At 60.2% G+C, this 18,112-nt stretch overlaps 1 protein-coding gene across 1 annotated transcript in view; it reads right to left on the bottom strand.

Moving 5' to 3' along the window:
• Positions 1–8,360: 8,360 nt before the first annotated feature.
• The window catches only part of PTPRS (protein tyrosine phosphatase receptor type S), a 62,568-nt gene continuing 52,816 nt past the window's right edge, over positions 8,361–18,112 (bottom strand). Inside the window, exons 23-35 of the mRNA XM_075998305.1 lie at positions 17,486–17,533; positions 16,776–16,873; positions 16,419–16,542; positions 15,764–15,939; positions 15,573–15,692; positions 14,098–14,252; positions 12,769–13,054; positions 12,439–12,617; positions 11,827–11,953; positions 11,620–11,745; positions 10,313–10,467; positions 10,069–10,204; positions 8,361–9,515 (exon numbers count right to left, since the gene is read on the bottom strand). Coding sequence (XP_075854420.1) covers positions 9,447–9,515; positions 10,069–10,204; positions 10,313–10,467; positions 11,620–11,745; positions 11,827–11,953; positions 12,439–12,617; positions 12,769–13,054; positions 14,098–14,252; positions 15,573–15,692; positions 15,764–15,939; positions 16,419–16,542; positions 16,776–16,873; positions 17,486–17,533 — 1,799 coding nt within the window. The 3' untranslated portion in view covers positions 8,361–9,446. The remainder of the gene's footprint in view (positions 9,516–10,068; positions 10,205–10,312; positions 10,468–11,619; positions 11,746–11,826; positions 11,954–12,438; positions 12,618–12,768; positions 13,055–14,097; positions 14,253–15,572; positions 15,693–15,763; positions 15,940–16,418; positions 16,543–16,775; positions 16,874–17,485; positions 17,534–18,112) is intronic.

The following is an 18,112-nucleotide window of genomic DNA, read 5'->3' as shown; positions in this document are numbered from 1 at the left end:
CAGAGACCAGGGGCCTCCGCGTGCCTTTAGGGCCTGCGCTCCGGCCCCGGTCTGGGACTGCAGTCCGCTCAGGCCCGCCCAGCCCCGCTCCGCTGCCACTCCTTTGTCCGCCCTGATTGAAATGCAAAGAGAAAATTACAATTCCCCCGCTTCCTTTCCCCGCTCTCCTCTGGATTTTAATGAATTCAGCCCTTGCAGGCTGAGGAGGCGAAGAAAATGGCTTTTGATATATTTTTCTTTCTTAAAAAAAAAAAAGAACTGTTTTCATTTCCAGGATGGTCTTCCCATTGAACTTGATCCAGCGAAACCTTCCTCCTAAGCCGAGCGGCCCGGCCGCTCCTCCCGCCCGGTCTCGGGCTGGCTCTGCCCAGCTCCGCCAAGTGACTTTTCCTTTTGAATCGCAAAGTGGCTTTGCAGAGCTCTGCCTGCTTTGTGAGGCAGATAGCCATAAAAATAAATATAAAGGAAACAAAATTATGTCCCTGAAAGTTTGCCTGCCTGACGACTTGAACTTCGGTCAGTTGTACTTAAGAAAAAGGGAAGGGGGAGGGGGAAAGGGAATTTTTTGAAACCTTAAAATTTGTGCCCCCATAATATGCCCTAATAAAAATAAAAAATAAAAAATAAAAGGGAGGATGAGCTCTATGGCCATGCCACCCTGAACGCGCCCGATCTCCTCTGATCTCGGAGGCTAAGCAGGGTCGGGCCTGGCTGGTACTTGGCCAGCCCAGGCTGCAGTGCCGTGGCGTCATCACAGCTCACAGCAGCCTCCAACTCCGGGGCTCAAGCGATCCTCCTGCCTCAGCCTCCCCCGAGTAGCTGGGACTACAGGCATGCGCCACCATGCCCGGCTAATTTTTTCTATTTTTTGTAGAGACAGAGTCTTGCTCTTGCTCAGGCTGGTCCCGAACTCCTGGCCTCAAGTGATCCTCCTGCCTTGGCCTCCCGGAGTGCTGGGATCACAGGCATGAGCCACCACTCCCAGCCCTCTAAGGTTTTTAATTCAAAATATTCATGGCCGGGTGTGGTGGCTCACACCTGTAATCCTAGCACTCTGGGAGGCCGAGGCTGGCAGAATGCTTGAGGTCAGGAGTTCAAAACTAGCCTGATCAGGAGTTCGAAACCAGCCTGAGCAAGAGCAAGACACTGTCTCTACTATAAATAGAAAGAAATGAATTGGCCAACTAATATATATAGAAAAAATTAGCCGGGCATGGTGGCACATGCCTGTAGTCTCAGCTACTCGGGGGAGGCTGAGGCAGGAGGATTGCTTGAGCCCAGGAGCGTGAGGTTGCTGTGAGCTAGGCTGACGCCACGGCACTCACTCTAGCCTGGGCAACAGAGCGAGACTCTGTCTCAAAAATAAAAACAACAACAACAAAACATTCATTATACCATGGAACCATATTTTAGAAATTCCCTGAGCTCCTGCAAGCCCGCCCTGGTGACCTTGTTTGACTTTAATGACCTGCTTAAAGACGTTTAAATGGAGTCCCATTTGGAGGTGCTGGTGGGAGGGGAGGTTAGGACTTCACCATTGGAATCTGCAGGGGGGTGAGAGACAGAGTTCAGCCGGCAGCACGGGGGTGACTCGATGCAGAGCCAGGAGAAAGGCCCAGGTGAGGGTGGAGAGAACTGCGTTTGCAGACCCCCCCCCGAGTGCTGTGTGTGGCCAGTGGGCGCCAGTGGGCGCGTGAGGGAGGCTGGCCTTGCGGGGACGGGCTCAGGATGGCTCCGCTATCGCCCAGCGTCCGGCCAGGTGGACGGGCTGCAAGTCGGGGGCCGAGCGGAATTGCTGGGCGCGAGTCGGCCGCCAGCCCTCCTTCCTCTCCTCCTCCCCCTCCCCCCTCCCGAGTGTCGGGCCGGTGTCCCCTCCCCGGTCTGAGCCACGCGGACGTTGAAACTGTCCCCTGGAGGAAGGGGCACGTGGTCAGCCTGCCTGAGCCCGACGGATGACGGGTCCGGTGAGCTGGCGGCTGCCGGCACTGTCCTCGAGTGCAGGGTCCCCTCTCTCACTGGTCCCCGCGTGAGCCCTGCCTTCTTCCAGACACGACCTCCCCCCCTCCTCCCCCAGAAGGTTCCAGAACCCTGTTCCTGGTGCACCTCGGCAGAGCCCTTCCCGACACCCTGCCATCGGCGTTCCCACTGCCACTCGTGCCCGCCGGCTAGGGTTCCGCCCCCAGGAACCGGCGGGGCTGAAACCGGCTGTCTTCCCCGCCCCCCGCCAACCCTACCGGTGTCGTGTTCACTTTTGAGTCTCTGTTGCCCGGTGACTTGTTTGGTGTAGTGAAAACTCGAGGGCCAGAAGACCCAGGTTCAAATCCTGGCTCTGCCAGTCCCTGGCTGTGTGACCTCGGGAAAATTACTCAAATTCTCTGTGCCCCAGCCTCCTCATGTGCACAAATGGGATTACAGTACTGCCTTGTCAGCGCAGAGTGAAGGATTACGAGTAGCCACTCCATAAATGAGAGCTGGGTTTTCTTTTTTTTGGTGTTTTTTTGTTTTGTTTTGTTTTGTTTTATGATGGTAACATGGCCCTGGGAGAAATTTTAATAGCATAGTTAGCAAGACGTAGCTCTGCCTCACTCTTTATTATTTTTTTTTTCAGACAGAGTCTCGCTTTGTTGCCCAGGCTAGAGTGAGTGCCGTGGCGTCAGCCTAGCTCACAGCAACCTCAATCTCCTGGGCTAGAGTGATCCTCCTGCCTCAGCCTCCCGAGTAGCTGGGACTACAGGCATGCGCCACCATGCCCAGCTAATTTTTTCTATATATATTAGTTGGCCAATTAATTTCTTTCTATTTATAGTAGAGACGGGGTCTCGCTCTTGCTCAGGCTGGTTTCGAACTCCTGACTTTGAGCAATCCGCCCGCCTCGGCCTCCCAGAGCGCTCAGATTATAGGCGTGAGCCACCACGCCCGGCCTCTGCCTCATTCTTGAAGGCTACTTCTCCCTGCCCGTGGGGAGCCGAGCCTCCAATAGCAGAACATGGACAGAAGCCTTTCTTTTATTTTTAAAATTCATTTGTAATTATGCAATTACTATATAAATGCATTTTCTGCCATACAAACAGAGACTCTGCCAGGTTTTAGTCTGAAATGCTGGTTCTTAGCGTGCTGGCGGCTGAAGAATGACCAGACACACCAAAGCTAGGCAAGCACGAAAAGTCAGGGTCACAGAGCAAGCGCAAGATCTCGGTTTACAGAGTGTGACATGCACACGACAGATGACAACTGGACCCATGGTCACAGCAAACGGAGAGCAGGTAAGGGCACAGAAGAGGGGCTGGTTATGTTCTGCGTCTTGTTTTACACAGCCCGGATTGGGACCGCCCTGTGGCTCAGATGTCACTTTGGGCAGTCGGGAGTCATGTGACCTGAGTCTTAACTGAGCATGCGGGTTGCTCTGGGTCAATTTCCGGACTCTGTCGTATCTGGTGCAGCTTGGCCTGTGGGCTACAGAGTCCCTTGCATTCTTTCTCAGCTGGCATGCTAAGTTAGTATATTTTGTTTTATTTTTTTCGAGACAGAGTCTCACTCTGTTGCCCGGGCTAGAGTGAGTGCTGTGGTGTCAGCCTAGCTCACAGCAACCTCCAACTCCTGGACTCAAGCGATCCTCCTGCCTCAGCCTCCCGAGTAGCTGGGACTACAGGCACGCGCCACCACATCTGGTTAATTTCTTTCTATTTTTTGTAGAGACGGGGTTTTGCTCTTGCTCAGGCTGGTCTCAAACTCCTGACCTTAAGTGATCCTCCTGCCTCGGTCTCTGAGTGTGCTGGGATTATAGGCATGAGGCACCTCACCTGGCCGATTAGTATTCTTAATAATGTTTCCTTTCTTTGTTTGCTTGCTTCCTTTTCTAAAACATTACTTGTGCATATCCTAGCGATACAAAAAATGACTTTAAAAATCCTTTCTTTTAAACAAATAGCTGCAAACCATTTTCTTTATGCTGGCCGTGCATAAAGAAAAGTCAACTAACTCTGCCTGACTTTGCCAAGACAAAGAATGAGAGTCAAGTTCAAATGCAAGGTGAATGTTAGACCCCTCTCCTTTGTGTAGAGAATTCAATTGCTTCTGGTCTGTGTTTGATTAATGATGACATCAAACCTCTCTGTGGCTGAGTTGAAGCACTGCCAGCAAGATGCCACTGACTTTTTATGGTGGCTTTGTAATTTGCATTTTCTTGGATTTTTCTTATTACCTCTAATACAATTTAAGGTGATTCTGTTGAGTTGTCTAGATAGGCAACCACATCTTTCATGATAATAAAAATTTTCCATATGTGTACCTCATTTCTTGTCCTTGCCTTATTGCATTGGCTAGCATTTCTAGTATTGCATGAAATGGCTTTTATGAGAATGGACATTCCTTGTGTCATTTTTTTAATTTAGTGGACATGTTCTTAAATCAGGGATTGGCTGATGGTAGACCGTGAGCCCAGTCCTGCCTACCACCTGTTTTGTAAATAAAGTTTTATTGGAACACAGTCATGCTCATTCGTTTTTGTCTGTGGCTGCTTTTGTGCTGTAATAGCAGAGGTGACCAGCTGCAACAGAGACTTTCTGGCCCGTGAAGCCTAAAATATTGACTACCTGGTTCTTTGTAGAAAAAGTTTGCCAAATTCCATTCTGAAGTTTCAGTATTGTTAAGTTCATTATCTATCGAGTTACAGAGATTCCTTTGTATTCCTGGTTTGCTGAGTAGTTTTGAGTAGTTTTTTGAAATCAAATGTTTTAGGGTGAAGTTTCTTCTTTTTTTTTCATTGATAGGTTTGTTTTTTATCCTTGATATACGAAAAATGAATACCACATAATACCCAATTTCAAAAACAAAACACTACACGTAGTTGAATTTACCTGTGTACCTTTGCTGAATTCATACCCTTCCTACTGCCCAGAAGGAGCAATTATCCTGATTTTGGTTTAAGATGAGTTTTTCCTAAGAGTTTTACAGTTTTAGCTTTCATATTTAGGTCCTTGATCTATTTTTGAGTTATTTTTTGTATATGGTGTGAGGTAGGGATCCAGTGTGTGGATATCCAGTTGTCCCAGTGCCACTTGTTAAATAGATTATTTTTTCCTCGTTGGATGGTCTGGCACTCTTGTCAAAAATCGGTGAGCAGGGGTTGGGGTTTGTGCCTGTGGTCCCAGCTATGCAAAGGACTGAGGTGGGAGGATTGCTTGAGGCCAACGTTGGCAATATAGTGAGACCCTGTCTCAAAACAAATGAACAAAACACTTAGATGAAAGAAATAAGACCTTGTGCTTGATAGATCAATAAGGTGACTATTAATTATTGATTAACTATTACTTTATGATAATCTATTATACATTTCAAAATAGCTAGAAGAGAATAATTTGTTCCTAGCATAAAAAATATTTAGGGTGGGCCAGGTGCGGTGGCTCAGGCCTGTAATCCTAGCACTCTGGGAGGCCGAGGCGGGAGGATCGCTCGAGGTCAGGCGTTCAAGATCAGCCTGAGCAAGATCGAGACCCCTTCTCTACTATAAATAGAAAGAAATTAATTGGCCAACTAATATATATAGAAAAAATTATCCGGGCATGGTGGCGCATGCCTGTAGTCCCAGCTACTCGGGAGGCTGAGGCAGGAGGATCGCTTGAGCCCAGGAGTTTGAGGTTGCTGTGAGCTAGGCTGATGCCACGGCACTCACTCTAGCCTGGACAACAAAGCAAGACTCTGTCTCAAAAAAAAAAAAAAAAAAAATTTAGGGTGATATTCCAATTATCTAGATTTGATTGTATCAATATATCAAATTTTCACATCCTCTGAAAATCTGTACATGTATGATGTGTTGATTTAAAGAATTCATTAGCCATACATGTATGGGTGTATTTCTGGGTTCTCAATTCTATTCCACTGATCTACCTATCCGCGGTTAGTAGTTTTGTACTAAGTTTGAAATGGGGACGAGTCCTCCAAATGTATTGTTCCTTTTCAAGGTGATTTTGTTGAGCTGCGTTCCTTTGCTATTCCATAACAATTTGAGGATTGGCTTTTCCATTTCTTCAGACAATGTCTTTGGGATTTTGATAAGAGATTGCGTTGAATCATAGATCACTTTGGGTAATACTGCCATGCAGATGAGTTTTTATATATTTGCTGTTTGTCCCCAATATACATTTTCCCTCTATGTTTTAAAGTGTTCTGTGATGGAATGACACTTTTCTGAGATTCAGTCATGTCATGGTGCATAGTTCTAATGGCTTCATCGTCATTCCAGTATAGTATTTCATTGTGTGCCCGTGTTGGAGTTCTTTATACATTGTCCTGGTGGATATTTAAGTTGCTTCCAATTTTTTATTTCTTTGAGAGATGGTTTCACTCTGTAACCTAGGCAGTTTTCTCATCTGTCCAATGGTGCATTGCTACAAGGAATGCCCCAGCAAGTAATGCACAGTAAGACTGCATTTGCAGTAAGCGCTCAATAAATGGGGATGGATACATACAGTAAGCGCTCAATAAATGGGGATGGGTATTATAGCACCTGTGGTAGGACCAAGGCAGCTGGAAAGGCTCAGTCTTGGTGACATCTGTGGGTTAGGGCATTTCCTTAGTTGTTCCTCCCTCCAGGAAGTTGTGTGCCATCACCTACCCCTGCCATACAGCCACCAGCATGCCAAGGGCTGAAGGTCACACACGCATACTGCCTTTCCCAAAAAGGTTCTTTTTGACTCATTCTCAGCAAGGAAGGCAAGCTGGGTACTATTCAGAAACATTCAGCCTCAATGGACTTGAGGATTGGCTACAGTGATGGACAGGAGGCTGAGGCAGCCCAGAGAAGGGAAAAGAAGGGATAGCTTCTTAGAGGGGGCTTTTAGTATTGGGCCTTGAGGATTGAATAGGAGTTCTCAGGACAGTGTCCCCTGTGTTGGTAAAGTCTTGGATGATTCAAGTAGGACTAGGCTTGTCTTTTCTGTCCCACAATTTGTCACTAAGAAGAGCTTCCTTCTCCCCTACTTCTTGAATTCAGAACTCAGAGGCTACTAAATGTTGTCTTGCATGATTATTCTCTTTTTATTTTTCTCTTTACTGTCTGCCCTTCCCACTACCTCACAGAGGGACAGTGAGGGACTTTTCCCATGTCAGCTTTGCCAACACTGCCACTGTCCCTCTGTCTTCAGGTTCCTTCCTGACTCCCCCGTACTCATCTTATTAAAAAGAACAAATCCTCCCCTTATAATGTGTCTTATCCCACTTTGCTGACGTTATTCGTACTTTCTCTTTTCTTGATTGTACTTGCCTAAGATTTATCTACTGTTAGTGTTTTCAAAGAGAGTTTTTGTTTTTTTACTACAAAAGCATCATGCCAAAGATGCCCAATTATTTCGACTTGTATCTTTATTTTCTTTCCATTTGGGTTCATTCTAATCTTTTCCGAGATATTTGAATTGAAAGTATGGTGCATATATTTAAAATTTTCTTGTTAGGAATGTATTCAAGGCTATGGATTTTTCTGAGTACTACTCTGGCTGCAGCTTTCATGACATAATATACGATGCAAACTGTTGAATTTTAAAAACCTTGTAACATTCATGTTGATTTCTTAACTCATGCCTTATTTAGAAATGTGTTTTAAAATTTCCCATTGTAGGCCTTCCCGGGAGGGGCCAATCTACCCCATCTGAGCCAAGATCAAGATATCTTAATAACTGATTCTTAGAATTTGTGAAGGTCTCACTGCTGATTTTTATAAATGTTTCATGTGTTTGAGAAGTTGGGGGCTGGGGCGTATATAGGGTTTGATAAACCTATTTGACTAAGTTTATTAATAGTGTTAGTCATGTCGTCTATATTTATGTTTTGACTTCTTGGTATGCTGGTTTCTAAAAGGGGTAACTCCATTCTGTCCTGGCCTGGGCCCCTTCCCTGAGGTCTTGGGGGGGGGTCTTTTATCTCATCTCTGGCCCGGATGTTGCAGGGCCATGGGATCCAGGCAAGGGTAGACACACAATGGTCCCTCCGTCCCCCAGGGTGTGACTCAGGCTCACAGCGTGGGTCCACCCACTGAGCGTGGGGGCAAAACGGCGGCCCTGGCCTGCTCTTTCCCTGCACGGAGTCAGTTCCGTTGGGGACACAGTGTGGTTTTGACAGGCCAGGTGGCTGTGACGGGCCAGGGTATGAGTCCCAGCTCCAGGTCAAGGTTATGGTGTCACTGTGGGTCGGTGCCTGCCCCCCATCCTGTGCCTCAGTTTCCTTTCGCAGAGCGCCTGGCCAGCTGCTGTGTGATCTCGGACAAGCACCGCCACCTCTCTGGGCCGACTCGGCCAACACCAGCTCCCGTCCCACCCTGACCCCAGGGACGAGACGGGGGACAGGCAGGGCCACCACAGAGACTCCACCATGGGGTCGGACGATCTTCCTTTAATACAAAGTCGATATATCTACATACACAGAGGTGGGAAAACCACCCAGCTGCTTCCTCTTGAGTAAAGTGTTGAAAGGAACCGCAGATCTGCTCTCGTACAAAGAAAAAAAAAACTCACTTGCTCAGGGTGGGGAGGGGGGGTCCCCCAAATCGCCCCATAGTCCCAGGGAGAAAGGGTCCCTGGTGCGGGGCGCCCACGGCCGCGCTCCCCCACGCCGGCCTGTCGCCGGGGCTGCGGGGCAGGGGGTCCGCGGCCCCCACAGCCCCACCCTCGGAACCATCCTTGATATGTCTGGACATTTAATTCAGAAAAAATGAAAGGGGAGAAGAAGAAGAAGAAGAAAAAAAAAACAGGCACAAAAGGACATCCTTAGCGTGAGCTGGGCACGACTTCTGATGTTGGACGAAAAGAAAAAGCCGGGACAGCCGCGGGCCGTGACGGACAGGGCCGTGTCCTACCGGGAGAAACGGACCGTCTCTCAACAGAACACGAAGCAGCAGCAAAGCTGTTCCTTGTAAATTCAGTGACTGGCAAGTCTTGTGTTTGCTGCTGCTTTAAAAAAAAAAAAATGGAAAAAAAAATATGCTATTTAAAAAAAAAAGTCGCGGGGTACAGTTACATGGAGAGTTTTAAAAGAAAGCTGGGACCTGGCCTCCAGCCCCGGCCTCCAGCCCTGGCCTCCAGGCTGTGGGGCAGGGCGGGGTCCCCGGGGAGGACCAGGGGTCAAGTCCACAGTCCGCGCCCCGCCCCCCCTCTGCTGCTGGGGCGCGCCCCTGTTTGCTCACCATCCCCCCACCCCCCACCCCGGAATCTCTCGTTTTGGAATCGGAAGGAAATGAGGAATGTGCCAAGTATTTGAAGGCAGGCGGCCGGGGCCAGGGAGGCGGCCGGGCCGTGCGGGGGCTCGGGGGGCTGCGTCGTCCCGGAGACGGCTCCAAACGCAGCCGCCGCCTCCTCCTCTTCCTGCCCTGCCCGCCGGGGTTCCAGGCCTCCGGGGGTCCGCCCGGGAGGGGCAGAGGCGTCCAAGGCCAGCGGTGTCGGCCGGGGAGGGCCATGGCTTTAGGTTGCATAGTGGTCAAAGCTTCCAAGGTATTCCAGCGCCGCCTGGTAGCAGAACTGGTACTCGTCCTGCAGGAGGGAGCGGGGGAGGCGTGCCCGTCAGTCCTGCCCAGCTCTAACGCCTCCCGGGGCTCCCCACTGCCCCCGGGAACGCGCCTCTCTAGGGGCAGAAGACCCCTTCCGCCCCTGGACCCCTCCCTGCGGGGAGGGTCCCCAGAGGCAGCGAGCAGTGCCACCCCTCCCCGCCCGCCTGGAGTCCCTGCTCGTGTCATAGAGCAAGTCCTGCCTCCGGAATTGCTCTAGGCGCCCGGACTCCAGCTCTGGGCCTCAGTTTCCCCGTCTGTACAGTGGCTGGACTTCAGAATCCGTGGTCTCGGGGCAGGGTCCAGGCCGAGTCACAATTTGGCTCTGGCCCTGGCCCCGCCAGGACCCGGCCCTGTCTGCCAGCTGCAAGGGACACCCCAGCGCTGGGCTTCCGTCCGTCGCCGCGACAACAGAGCGGGCTCGCCCCTCCTGGCCCAGGGCGCGAGGCGTCTGTGGCCCGTCCACCCACAACGACCCAAGGGTCCCGGGTGGCCGCGCCCACCTCGCAGAGGGGGAAACTGAGGCTCGCGGGGCGTACCTCCGTCTGCACCATGGCCGGCCGCTGGGTGCGCAGCACCTTCACGGTCTGGAAGACGTCCACCACGCCCTCGTACCGCATGCGCTCGAGCACGATGCTCAGCGTGACGAACACGCCCGTCCTGCCCACGCCCGCGCTGTGGGGACGGGGACGGCGGGTCAGGGGCGGGTGCCCGGAGCCCCGACCCAACCAACTGCCCAGACCCTGGGGCCGGCCCCACGGTGCCTCAGTTTCCCCTGCGCACCTGCAGTGGACAGAGATGGGGCCGTCCTGGCCGAACTGCTCCTTGGTCTTGTGCACCTGGCCGATGAAGTCGATGAAGCCCTCGCCCGACTTGGGCACGCCCTGCTCCGGCCAGTCCGTGAACTGGAACTGCCGCACCGTCCGCGACTGCCCGTCCTGGGCGGGGCAGGAGGCCCGCGGTCAGCGCCCGCGCCCGCCCGGCAGCCCGTCCCGCGCCCTTGCATCAGCCCCAGCCCAGCGGGACGCCCAACACCGCCCCCCTCTCCTCCCCCAGTGCTCCCGGCCCGGCGCCCCCAGACCCTGTCTCTGCCTCAGTCGCGACCCTCTGGCGTCCACGGCCCCGCCCCCACCACCCACCGCCCTCTCCGCCACCCCGCGCCCACCACCCACTGCCCTCTCCGCCACGCGCCCCGCCCCCACCACCCACTGCCCTCTCCGCCCCGCCCCCACCACCCACTGCCCTCTCCGCCACGCGCCCCGCCCCCACCACCCACTGCCCTCTCCGCCCCGCCCCCACCACCCACTGCCCTCTCCGCCACGCGCCCCGCCCCCACCACCCACTGCCCTCTCCGCCCCGCCCCCACCACCCACTGCCCTCTCCGCCACGCGCCCCGCCCCCACCACCCACTGCCCTCTCCGCCCCGCCCCCACCACCCACTGCCCTCTCCGCCACGCGCCCCGCCCCCACCACCCACTGCCCTCTCCGCCCCGCCCCCACCACCCACTGCCCTCTCCGCCCCGCCCCCACCACCCACTGCCCTCTCCGCCCCGCCCCCACCACCCACTGCCCTCTCCGCCCCGCCCCCACCACCCACTGCCCTCTCCGCCACGCGCCCCGCCCCCACCACCCACTGCCCCCTCCGCCCCGCCCCCACCACCCACTGCCCTCTCCGCCACGCGCCCCGCCCCCACCACCCACTGCCCTCTCCGCCCCGCCCCCACCACCCACTGCCCTCTCCGCCCCGCCCCCACCACCCACTGCCCTCTCCGCCCCGCCCCCACCACCCACTGCCCTCTCCGCCACGCGCCCCGCCCCCACCACCCACTGCCCTCTCCGCCACGCGCCCCGCCCCCACCACCCACTGCCCTCTCCGCCACGCGCCCCGCCCCCACCACCCACTGCCCTCTCCGCCACGCGCCCCGCCCCCACCACCCACTGCCCTCTCCGCCACGCGCCCACCACCCACTGCCCTCTCCGCCCTGCGCCCCGCCCCGCCAGTGGCGCCATTTGAGGACAGCCAGCACGGCCACGACACTCCCAGGCGCGCAGGGAGTCCAGCCCCGATTCCGCCCGCGTCCTGCACTCACCCGGGCGTCCGTGACCTTGAACTCCCGCAGGATGTACTGAGGCATGTTGTACTCCGCCATCGGGTCCACCACGAAGTACTGGTAGCGCGCGGAGCGCTCGGCCGGCCAGTACTGGTGACACTTCTCCTGGCGAGGACAGGGCGCGCGGTCAGCCCCGAGTCCCCGCCCGGCCCCCGCCCGCCCCCGCCCGGCCCCCGCCCGGCTCACCCGGCCCATCTCCCGCAGCTTGGTGAGCATCACCACGATGGTGGAGTTGTTCTCCCACAGCATGCGCCAGAAGTCCTCCGTGGTCTCCGCCAGCGGCCCCTGCGTCGCGATGTAGGCCTTCTGCTGCCTGCGGGCGGCGCGCGTGAGCCTGGCGGGCCCGCCCCTCCCCCACCGCGCAGCCGCCGCCCAGCCCCGCCCCCACCGCGCAGCCGCCGCCCAGCCCCTCCCCCACCGCGCAGCCGCCGCCCAGCCCCTCCGACGGTCCGTTCCGCCCGGGAGACCGCAGAGCTCCGTGACGACGGGCAGAACTGTCCCCAACACCCGCCTTCCAGTCCTCCCTCCAACTGCCCTTGTGACAGTCGAGAATGTCCCCAGACACCAAATACCCTCCCGGAGTTGACCTGCCCCAGTTGAGAAACGCTGATATTCAAGGACACATGGAACCACGCCATGGACAGCAGCCATCAGTTAAATACACGTCTAAAGATTTCCCTGTGCCCAGCCCTGACTGCGTGGGGCCGTGCTGGTGTCTCTCCAGCTCTGTCAAGGCTGGCTGTCTCGCGGGAGCAGGGGCGGGACCCCCCCGGAGCCCCGAGCGGCCGGGCAGGGCACCTGTAGCCGTCGATGAAGCTGGCGTTGATGTAGTCGGAGCCCTCCACGCCCCGGATGGGCTGCAGACAGACCCGCGTGCTCTCGTAGGGCATGATGTTCACCAGGCGGTTCTTGAACTTGTTACAAGGCAGGTTGGCACTGATGAAGCGCGACGTGTGGGCCTTGGAGTTGGCCAGCCGCTGCGGGGACGAGGGGGCCACCGTTGGGCTGGGAGGGCGGGGCAGTGGCCGGAGCGCGTCCCCAGCGCTTGGGGCCGCCGCCTCCGCCCTTCCCGCCCGCCCGCGCCTCCCGCCCGCGCCTCCCTCCCGCGCCTCCCGCCCGCGCCGGCACCTTGAACTCGAGCTCCATGCCGGTGACGTGCTCGCCGGGCTCCACCTGCGCCAGCTTCTGGATGTAGGCGTACAGGCTGCGCGCGGGCACCTCGGTGTTGCCGCAGCCCACGGCCTCCAGCAGGGCCTCGTGGATGAAGCTGTACTGGTCCTCCGTCTGCACCATGTAGTTGCGCTGCGAGCGCATCAGCGTCACGTGCCCGTACACGTCCACCGTCTTCTCGGGCTTGATGCGCTCCAGCATGGCGTCGATGACGATGAAGCAGCCCGTGCGGCCCACGCCAGCGCTGCGGGCGGGACAGCCGGGTGAGCGGGCGGGCGCGGGCCAGGGCGGGGCGCACGGGGGGGGGGGAGCGCAAGGGGGCGGGGCGACGCACGGGCGGGGGCAAGGGGGAGGGCGAGACAGGTACAGGGGTGCGGGGCAGGGCGCATGGGGGGGGGCGCAAGGGGGCGGGGCGACGCACGGGCGGGGGCAAGGGGGAGGGCGAGACAGGTGCAGGGGTGCGGGGCGGGGCGCACGGGGGGGGCGCAAGGGGGCGGGGCGACGCACGGGCGGGGGCAAGGGGGCGGGGCGGGTGCAGGGACACGGGGAGGGGCACGGGGAGGGCCGCGGGCCGGGGCGGGGGCAAGGAGGCAGGGCGAGGCGGGCCGAGGCAGGGGCGCAGGGCGGCGTGGGACGGGGCAGTGAGCGGGTGCAGGGGGGGCAGTGAGCGGGTGCAGGGGGGGGCGGTGAGCGGGTGCGGGGGGGCGGTGAGCGGGGCGGGTGCAGGGACACGGGGAGGGGCACGGGGAGGGCCGCGGGCCGGGGCGGGGGCAAGGAGGCAGGGCGAGGCGGGCCGAGGCAGGGGCGCAGGGCGGCGTGGGACGGGGCAGTGAGCGGGTGCAGGGGGGGCAGTGAGCGGGTGCAGGGGGGGGCGGTGAGCGGGTGAAGGCGGGGCGGTGAGCGGGTGCAGGGGGGGCGGTGAGCGGGTGCAGGCGGGGCGGTGAGCGGGTGCAGGGGGGGCGGTGAGCGGGTGCAGGGGGGGCGGTGAGCGGGTGCAGGGGGGGCGGTGAGCGGGTGCGGGCGGGGCGGTGAGCGGGTGCGGGGGGGGCGGTGAGCGGGCGCGGGGGGGGCGGTGAGCGGGCGCAGGGGGGGCGGTGAGCGGGTGCAGGCGGGGCGGTGAGCGGGTGCAGGCGGGGCGGTGAGCGGGTGCAGGCGGGGCGGTGAGCGGGTGGGGGGGCGGGGCGGTGAGCGGGGGCGGGGGGGGGGCGGTGAGCGGGGGCGGGCGGGGGGGGGGCGGTGAGCGGGGGCGGGGGGGGGCGGTGAGCGGGCGCGGGGCGGGGCACCCACCTGCAGTGGACCACCACGGGGCCGGCGTCGGGCGGGTTGCAGGCCTTCACCCTCCGCAGGAAGGCCAGGAAGGGCGTGGGGTACTCGGGCACGCCGTGGTCCGGCCACGCGGTGAACTGGAACTGGCGGACCTCGCGTTTCTCGCTCGAGCCGTTCTGGGGACCACAGGGTGGCCTGTCACCACGGCCGCCACCGCATGCTGCGACGCCCGGGGCTGTTTCCACGTGGGGGTCTCCGGGCGCCCCCCAACGTGGCCCAGGCTGTGCCGGCTCCGCGTGTCCGTGTCCGGGCGCGCAGGCCGGACCTTGGGAGTCCCCTGGCCTCCTTCCGCCCCACAGCCACCCCCTGACAGCACTGGCTCCGCCTCCAAAATCCATCCCAAATCCACCTGCTTCCCACTCCACGGAGGCTGTCCTCGTCCCCGGCTCCCGTCCTCACCCTCGAGGTCTGTCCTTCCCCACTGGCTGCCACCAGAGGCAGGACCCGTCCCTTCTCTGCCCACAGCCCTCCACGGCTCCCACCTCCCTTCGGGGCAAAGCCCAAGTCCCCCGCACTGCCCACCAGGCCCTGCAGGACCTGCTCCGACCCCTCCTGGCCCTCCTCGCTGTGCCTCCAACACACCAGGCACATCCTGCCCCAGGGCCTTTGCACGGCCGTGCCTCTGCCTGTGAAATGCTGTTTCCCAAGATCTCCCCACGGTCCCCTCTTGCAGGTCCCCTGGCACACTCTCTTCTCCTCTGCTTTATTTCTCTCCTACGTGTAAAATTCCTTGTCGCTTCGCGTTTCTCATCTGTGTCTTGTGCACTAGACCGTAAGCCCACGTGGCAGGGCGTTTAGTCTGTCCCGGTGTCCGGGTCAGGGAGCGCCACACGGCACGTGCCAGTGGGCGTGAACGAACCAAGAATTCTGCTCTCTCCTGTCCAGCTACGCGCCTGCCGGCACTGGTGTGCTGGACAACCGGGGGGGTGTCGGGGCCACACCGTGGGATGGACAGCACCCGCCCTCCTCCGCGCGACAGCAACAAACGTGCCCAGACACTGCTAAACGTTCCCTGGATGGCAGAATTGTCCCAATTCCGCACCACCGGTACAGAAGGACAGGAGCCATCAGTTAAATACCGACCTAAGGACACTCTCCCCTCCAGCCCTGACTTCCTGGGGCTGCCAGTGTCTGTCCAGCTCCGCCCGGAGACTCCGCGAGGGAGGGCTGGGACCCTGCCGAGGCCCCCTGGCAGGCCCGAGCCCGCAGTGAGGACACGGAGCACGGCTGAAGGGAAGAGGGCAAGGGGTCCCCTGCCCAGTTGGGCTCTGTTGGCTTTGTCCTCCCAGCAGTGACCCCTCTGTGCCTCAGTTTCCCCATCCATGGAGCAGGCTCCGTGGGACACGCCTGGTGTTCTCTGTCCCGTCCGAGCTCCCTGGCAGAGGCCGCCCGCCCACCCCCGTGTCCCCAACACGCCTCCCCGCTGCCCCGGCCACCTTGTGCAGGGAGAAGGTCCTCACGCAGAACGTGGCCAGCTCGACGGTGTCCAGCAGGGTCACCTGGATGAAGCCGTAGGTCTCCGTGCCTCTGCCGGGCCAGTACTGGTCACACTTGATCTGCGGGCGACAGGACAGCGTGAGCGCGGCCGCGCGGTGGGGGCGCCCGAGGCCCGCGGGCCCCGCCTCACCCGCGACTTCTCCTCCAGCCGCGTCATCATGACGACGGTGGCCGACCGCTGCTCCCACACCATGCGCCAGAAGTCGCCGAAGGTCTCGGGCAGCGGCCCCTGCGTGGCGATGTACGCGTTCTGCCGCCGGTAGCCGTCCACGTAGTTGGCGTTGATGTAGTCGCTGCCCGCGATGCCTGCGCCAGAGCCGGGGCGTGGGGCTGGGCCGGGCGCCCGCGCGGCAGCTCCTCCAGGGCCCCGAGGCGACCGTGGGGCGCGCACTCCCCGTTCCCCCCACTCCTGCCCTGGGGGCGGGTCCACCCTGGGGCGGGTCCACCCTGGGGCGGGTCCACCCTGGGGCGGGTCCACCCTGGGGCGGGGTCACCCTGGGGCGGGGCCACCCTGGGCCTGCGGGCGCTGAGCAGCGTCCCCGCCCCCACCCGGCCACGCCAGGAGCTCCCGGGTGTGACAGCGCAAACGTCCTGGGTGGGAGGACTGTTCCCACGGAGCCCGCTGCCACAGAGGGACAGATGGTGCCGAGTGACAGACAGCAGCCATCAGTTAAATACATATCGAAAGATGCCCAGTGGCCTCCACCCGATTCCACGACCGGAAGCAGGCCCGGGCGGCCAGGGCCCCGCGCGCGGGGCGTGAGGAAGGGCGCGGCCGGCGGTACCTTCGATGGGCTGGAGGATGACCCGCGAGTGGTCGTAGGCGATGACGTTGGCGTAGCGGTTCTTGGGCTTGTTGGCCTCCAGGTTGGAGTGCTCCCACGTGAACTGCTGCCCGGGGTCGATGGACTGCGGGGAGAGGCGGGCGGTGACGCGGGGCGCGCGGGGCGAGCAGGGGTGGGGGCTGCGGGGCGGGCGGGGCGCGCGGGGCGGGCGGGGGCTGCAGGGCGCGCGGGGCGGGCGGGGCGCGCGGGGCGAGCAGGGGTGGGGGCTGCGGGGCGGGCGGGGCGAGCAGGGGTGGGGGCTGCGGGGCGCGCGGGGCGGGCGGGGGCTGCGGGGCGGGCGTTGGGGCGCGCGCTCACCTCGTACTCCTGGGAGAGCTTGAGGCTGTCGTTGGCCTTGAGGCGCTCGGTGTGCTCCGCCATGTCGCCGATGGGGATGGGCGGGTGGCTGAGCATGCCTGCGGGGACAGGGGCGTGAGGGCGCCGGCGGGCGCGGGCGCGGGGCGGGCGCTCCGGAGTGTGAGTCTGCGGCGGGCGCGCGCTGCGGTTAGGGGTGGCCGGCGGCTCAGCGGAGGGCGGGCGCGGTGGCTCACGCCGGCCGGAGGGGGCAGAGCCCGCACCCACGGCGGCGGGGCTCGGTGGCAGTGTTGGCCTGTCCGGCGCCCCGACCCAGCGGGGGCGGGTGGGGAGGTCAGCCCGAGCCGGCAGGTGGGCGCAGGGAACCGCAGAGCGGGCGTGGCCGGTGACGGAAGCGCCGTCCCCGCCGCTCTGTCCCTCTGGAGCCGAGGGACGGGCGGTCCTCCGCCGGGCAGTCGCGGGCCTGGGCGGGGCGCACGCGGGACCCCGTGGCCTCTGGCGGCTCCCCGCGGCGGACGCAGCAGGTGCCACCCGCGTCTGCCACCGCCCGTCTCTCCCGGCCACGCGCTGAACGCCGAGGGGGCCGGGCGGCCGCTCCTCTCCCGCCACGCGCGTCCCGCCGCCACCCGCGCCCAGAGACCGGCCCCCTCGGAGCCAGCAGGACGGACGCGCAAGCCACGCAAGGAAGCGGAGGACAGAGACAGGGAACTAACTTTCCAAGTGAAGGCCCGGCTCCCTGAGGGGGCGGCTGAGGCCTGAATCTGCAAACAGCAAACAATAAATAAATGAAACCGCGCCGGCCCGCCCGCCTGCGCCCCGCTGGCCTCCAAAGCCGCGTGACCCGGCCCCAGGAACAGCCTGGCCTTGGGTCCCCGTCGGGGCCAGCAGAGGGGGTTCTGGGAGAGAAGGATGCAGGCGGCGAAGCGGAAACCGGGGGGCAGGGGAAGGACATATGGGCCCATGCCATGCGCTTCAAGGAGGACAGCAGCCATCAGTTAAATACGCACACTTAAAACCCGTATTTGGATGGAAATAGAACTGACATTAAGCTTAGTCCGGAAACAGAAAAGACATGGAAGCGCATTAGGGGTGAATCATGAGACTCTGCGTGAACCCTTCGGGAGACTGCAGCCATCAGTTAAATACAGGTTTAACATTCTGATGCGGATGAAAACTGCAGTGGTAAGAGCCAGTCCAGAGAGAAGAAAGAGAAGAGAATACTCGGGGCAGGGGAGGGAGATATGAGACCCCGAACGATCCTTCCAGGAGGACGGCAGCCATCAGTTAAATAGAAATGGTTAAAATCCTCCTCTGGATGAACACAGAAGCGAGGTGCGTGA

This window comes from Microcebus murinus, chromosome 27, assembly GCF_040939455.1.
Source record: "Microcebus murinus isolate Inina chromosome 27, M.murinus_Inina_mat1.0, whole genome shotgun sequence".
Classification (NCBI taxonomy): Eukaryota; Metazoa; Chordata; class Mammalia; order Primates; family Cheirogaleidae; genus Microcebus; species Microcebus murinus.
This window is presented reverse-complemented; position numbering and strand designations above follow the sequence as displayed.